General features: G+C 48.0%; 1 protein-coding gene across 2 annotated transcripts in view; it reads left to right on the top strand.

The window, feature by feature from the left end:
* The window catches only part of Lmntd1 (lamin tail domain containing 1), a 246,941-nt gene that overhangs the window by 184,440 nt on the left and 56,501 nt on the right, over positions 1–6,000 (top strand). For both annotated transcript variants that reach the window (XM_050164714.1, XM_050164713.1), the window contains exon 2: positions 3,721–3,971. In XM_050164714.1, the coding sequence (XP_050020671.1) occupies positions 3,721–3,971 (251 nt within the window). The remainder of the gene's footprint in view (positions 1–3,720; positions 3,972–6,000) is intronic.

The raw sequence follows: 6,000 nt of genomic DNA, 5'->3' as shown, positions 1-6,000 counted from the left end.
CCTCTCCCCCTCCCCCTCTCTCTCTCCCTCTTCCTCTCTCTTCTACCAGTTTGCATAGCCAGGGCCAATATTTGAGCAACATTTTGACCGCAAACCTCTCCCATAGTACCCCTGTTTCACCCCTCCCCTTATGTACCCCCCGCTTCACCCCTCCCCTCCTTTCTCTTTCCAATAAGTAAAACAAGAACAATTTGAGAGGTAATTAGGACTCCAGATCCCATAAGTTCCCTGAATACGGTCATTCGTGGCATTGGCTGTCCAGTTCTCTAGGGCCCTGGCCCCTAGCGTACAAAACTCCTCTAGACAGAAATCACCATAAAACCCTGGGTGGCGTTTCCAGCTCCCATTTAATGGGCCAAGACCGTGAGTTTCAGAGCTTGACTGGAGCAGGTACGGAGGTGTGGTGTGTTCCCAGCACACCGGAGGCTGAGGAAGATGCCTGGACTATGGTGTGAGATTCTCAAAACCCCCAAACTGTGGTACAGCCACCACCCACAGCAAAATGTGTGTGATGAGCATTAGCGCATTACTAGAGTCCAGCCATGGAACCGTCTGTGGGGACGGCGTAGAACATGTTCAGTGCTCTGCTGCAGCCATGGAGACTTCTTTCTACCAGAGCTTTGGCATGGCTTTCGTCTAGTTTGCTAAAAAATGCTTTCAGATTTTGATGGTACAGGACTGGATGCCATGTGGGCTCTGGGGGTTCAGGACTGGACGCCGTGTGGGCTCTGGGGGTTCAGGACTGGACGCCGTGTGGGCTCTGGGGGGTTCAGGACTGGACGCCGTGTGGGCTCTGGGGGTTCAGGACTGGACGCCGTGTGGGCTCTGGAGGGTTCAGGACTGGATGCCGTGTGGGCTCTGGAGGGTTCAGAAGTGGACGCTGTGTGGGCTCTGGGGGGTTCAGGACTGGATGCTGTGTGGGCTCTGGGGGGTTCAGGACTGGATGCTGTGTGGGCTCTGGGGGGTTCAGGACTGGATGCTGTGTGGGCTCTGGGGGGTTCAGGACTGGATGCTGTGTGGGCTCTGGGGGGTTCAGGACTGGACACTGTGTCTGCTCTCAAGGTTCAGGACTGGACACTATGGGCTCTGGAGGATTCAGGACTGGACGCTGTGTTTGCTATTTTAGACTGAGATGGCTGTGTTAACTGTCAGCACCAGTCTGTTGCCATGTTCTAGGTGAGAAGCAATACCTTAGTGTTTCCAAAGTAGCCTCTCCCTGTCCACACACAGGTGCCTGCCGTCAGTCCTATTCTAGTGTCTGCCAGTCACAAAGAGAGAAAACCACAAAGGCTCTTACTCCATATCAGTCCAGAAATGGCAATCCTGCCTCGAGGAATCTCAGAATGAGGCTGTGTCTGAGAACTGTCTCCTCCCATTTTATAATCCTCTCTAATTCTGGAATTAAGGGTGTGTACCACTACTGCCTGGTCTCTATGGCAAGCTAGTGTGGCTACTGGGATAAGAGGTATGTGTCATTGCTGCCTGGTCTGTAAGGCTGGCCAGGGTGGCTCTTTTATTTTCCAATCCCCAGACAAGTTTTATTTATTAAAATACAAATGAAATGCCACCGCATGAGTCGGTAGGAAGACTCCTGTCTTTCAAGAGTCCACAGACGGGTGAGTGCAGGGCGCACGTGGCCAACTGCACCACTGGAGGGGGTCCTGGAGTCTTTAGTCTCTCGCATTCCAGACTTCCTGTGTCCCTGGGCCGAGTGTCTGTGCTACACCAGGGCTTATTGCGCATCTTTGCTCTGGAATTAAATATATTTGGAAGTGATGTTGTTTCACTGAAGGAAAAATTGGGGGGAGCTTACAAAATGAGTATGCCCAGAAGACTGAGCCACTGAGCAGTGAGATCCAGATGTGAGGAACACTGAAGCGCTTCCCAGGCTCAGTCCAGACAGCAGGAGGGAGAAGTCCTCCCATGCGGTCCTGTCTCTGGCTGCACAGAGGTGGCACACATAGTCTGCCCCTGAAGTCTCCTGCCCACTGCCATCACGGTCATACTCCAGAGAGCCCTCGGAGTGTAGGGCTCCTCAGCCAGTGCCATCGCGCCGCATTTTAAAGCTGCTTCTGCTTTCTGAGAGGCACACTGAGCAACATCTGTTGTCAACAATGGAGCTCTCCAGATAAAAGGTTTCCAAGGATGGAATTCGCAGGGTGAAGAATCAGGAATATGATCATCTGTGCTGAGGACATTGTGAAAGACGGTAGGGAGGAAGCCCCAGGCCCTGGCTCCCATAGAAACCACAATGAGGGCTGGAGAGATGGCTCCGGGGTTAAGAGCACTGCTCTTCCAGAGGTCCTAAGTTCAATTCCCAGCAACTGTCTGTAGTGAGATCTGGTGCCCTCTACTGGCTTACAGGCATACATGCAGACAAAACACTGTATACATATAAGAAAATATATCTTCAAAAAAAAAAATCTCAGTGAATCAACCCAACCAGACATTGTCTTTTACGGCCTTATAAGCTATGTCACTGTGGTAGACCCTGCAGAGACATCCTCCATGAAGACATCGCATTTAGGCCGTGGCAAGACTGAGATCGCATAGAGGAAGCAGATGCAGAGCAGAGATGGGAGGAGGTCAGAGCAGGATATAAACCCCAGGACGATGCTCCATGACCCACGTCCTCCAGCTTGGCCACCCTGTGAATCCAGCAGTGGATTCCTTGGGAAAGAGCCTCTTCCCTTGCCATCTCTGCAGACTTAGAGACACATGCAGAGGTGTGACTTCCATTGGTCCTCCTGGGCCTCTCTCGCTCCAGTTCTATTAGACTCAAGATTAGCCATGATATAAACTCTGAAAAATGGGTCAGAAGATAGGCGATCTGGGAACAGTGGAGTCAATTCCTGATTCATAGTAAATACTGTAGACACACAGCCACGGCCTGGGGATGGCTGAACAGGCCGTATGTCCAGCTTTATAGAGCAACGGAAGAACCCATGGACGTACAATGTTCCTGTTAAATCATCACAAAGATGCGCACTGCACACACACACACACACACACACACGCAACAGTTTCTCTGACACCATTGGAACTGATGTGGAATCCATCACAAGCCTTTTCCTGAGGTCAGTCTTGAGAATACTGTTTGGCTGTGCAACAAACAATTGTACTGTAGTTTAGGGGCTTTGTTCAATGATTATGTGAGCCTAAATCAATGCTTTTTTATTTTTAAAGAAAAAGAAAATTTGGGTTCCCTGAAAATTCACTTCTTACAGGGTATTTGAAATCACTAGTCTCCCCTCTTTTCTGGTTTCCATGAGAGATGGGGTGCAGTTATCATCCAAATAATTGTGTCGATATTGGAATATTGGAAATTTAGTTCAGCAGCTGCAGCAATTGAAGAAGAAGCCACGTTGGTGAACAGACATTAAGGTCCTCTGTGCCCTAATGGGAAGAGAAATACTCGTGTCTTGATTTGAATAAAAAATGTATTAAAAAGCTAAGAAATAAATCCTAAAGTCCCTGACTGTAGGCATTATACTGATTATTATAGATTTTTAATTTTCAAAACCATCAACAATAGAATGTGTTGATCTTTAACTTAAGAACGAAATATGTGAGACAAAGCTAATAATGTTTATTATTTACGTAGTTAGAACCAGAGTTTTAGAATACCACTTTCTCCTGTTAGCTGTGTGATATTTAGCAAGCTTCCTGTACTCAGACATTTTAACTTTCTAACTTTGTTCATTACTGTTTTGCACACAGAAGAGAAGAGAAGTGTGAAGGTGTGATAGCAGCCAAGCAGCCGTCTTCGGTTCACTTTTTCCCAATGATGATAGATCTGGACAACATGCAGATACGGTTGTCAGAGTCGCTTTCCAGTGAAATTCCCACCAGCTTCTATCAGATGACTAGCGCCCAGAATAGCGGTCTAACCGTATCCTCAGCAGGACCACTCACTTCTAAATCTACCATCATGAGCCTCTCCCGAGGAGACACCAGCCTGGTAAAGCAGAGTAAGTACCGAGTGTCCGACGGCCCCCACAGCACGTTTTGATTGGCTCTTCCTTTGCCTCCTTGCCTGAGGATGCGTTATCCTTTGTCCCCAGTGATGCCTGTTTCTCAGTCTGTACCACATGCAGAGTGGGTTAGCTGTGGTCAAGAATCTTTGACTCTAGACCTGAAGTAGTTATAAATGCAGGTGGCCCAAATACGACATCTCCGTAAGGAGGAAGTCTGCAGCTACCATGATGACTTATGGGTCTGCCGTTAGCATGTTCTAGAATTGTTACAGAACCAAAACTTGCAGTGTAGATAGGACCCTTCACTGAACGCTGCTAGAAAGATCAAGAGGCCTAGAGCTGCCGTGATGACGTGTTGGCCGGTTATAAGCATGTTGTAGAGCTGACGGAGAACTCAAGTTCCCAGTGTATATGTAGCTCCAGTGATCCTTCAGATGAACGCTCTGTGAGGATTAAGCAATGTCTTCTCCATCTCTGTGTAAGATGCCTGGAGCTACAGTGATAGCTAGAGAGTTAAAGTGTCCAGAGTATAGCATGAAGGGCCATTTACAAAATACTGACAGAATAAGCAATATCTTCTTTTGTGCTCTTAATAGACGCAGGGCTCGTGTACATGCAGATCAGACATCAGAAAGGGAAATAGCGCAGGAGATGCAGTAGCTGAGAGACCACGAAGGAGCAGCAGCAGGGTGCTGGCCCAGGTTGCTGTGGGCCATGCTGGCCCTCATGCTTAGCTGACGCTGTCCTGGCAGAGGCAGAACCAGCTCTTTTCTGCCCTCTACAGAGTGAGGAGGGAAGGGCATTTCACACCTGCAGAGTGGAGAGTAAAATACCAGCTTCACGGGGTTCTGCTAAGCTTAGGGTGTGTGTGGGAACCCAGCACATGGCCAACAGGCCAACACGTGCAGCTGTTAACCTCCTTGTAAGCTCCTTCTAGAATCATCTACATTTGACTTGTGTGTCCATGGCTGTCGAATGCCTCACTCTCTCTCCTCTGTGGACATTTATAGTCTGGCTCGTTTTCATCTGTATTCTGTGTATGGCTGGTATTTTCCTAGGCATGATGATATATACGATTGTATATGGCTCTCATATACAACACAGTGTGCGTCATTGTTTTTGTGACTAAGTTGAATCATCTAAAGACTCTTGCTAAATTCTTGCTGACCTTAATCCTTGACCAATATGCAAAATGTTAAACATACAAATACAAACTTTAGACCTAAGAAGGAAAAGTTGCCTTCTCTGATGCTATGCAGACCACTGTGTTTGCTGTGTGTTTGGGTTGAACTGTGGAAACCCCTGCTAATGGGAACGAAGCTTACTGGCTTCACTTTGCACAGCAAGAGGTGGGCTGGGATGCAGTCTTCTTGAGCTGCCGCAGACTCTTCTGTGGATTCAGGCCTGTAGACGCTGGGACATGATGTACCAGTCCAGTGCCATCTGTGGTCCTCAGGGAACTAAAAACAAGATCTTGGTTAATGCCTCGTTCCTTTGAGAACACAAGCACTCGTTCCTCGGGAGGAAGGATGCAGTGGATTACAGAAAGATTTACTGCCCACTGGGCTGCCGGTGCTAATTAAATTCTCGTTTCTTCTCAACAAAATCCCATGAGGAACCCTCTTCAGTCATCAGGGCTGTTCATAGAGCTGGGTGGTTCGAGATGCTTGTAGTGCACCTGAGGCCCCAGGCCCAACCCTGCCACTACAACAAAAATACTATTATTTATTCCTTTATGTAGATCACCTTTCTTTGGTTTTGTTAAAAATACCAGCGTCTAAAGCAAAATCTGAGTGGTTTGTATGCTTCCCAGGGTCACGTGAGAAAGACCCTTACCCTATAAAAGGGACAGTGCCAGCCAAAGACCGGCACCTGATTTGCCTCCAGAGTCCTCATTTTCCTGGCAGAAAGTGGTGCTGCACAGGTGGGGCTTTAATTTGGGAAGTATAGTGGGCATTAAATAGAATAAGATTGTGTTTGTATATATGCTACCCAAACTTGCCAGGTTCAGTGTTTACTCACA

This window comes from Alexandromys fortis, unplaced genomic scaffold (assembly GCF_014885135.2).
Source record: "Alexandromys fortis isolate MF-2015 unplaced genomic scaffold, M_Fortis_MF-2015_v1.1 scaffold_153, whole genome shotgun sequence".
NCBI lineage: Eukaryota > Metazoa > Chordata > Mammalia > Rodentia > Cricetidae > Alexandromys > Alexandromys fortis.
The sequence above is the reverse complement of the archived record's forward strand: the minus strand, read 5'-3'. Positions and strand labels throughout refer to the sequence as shown.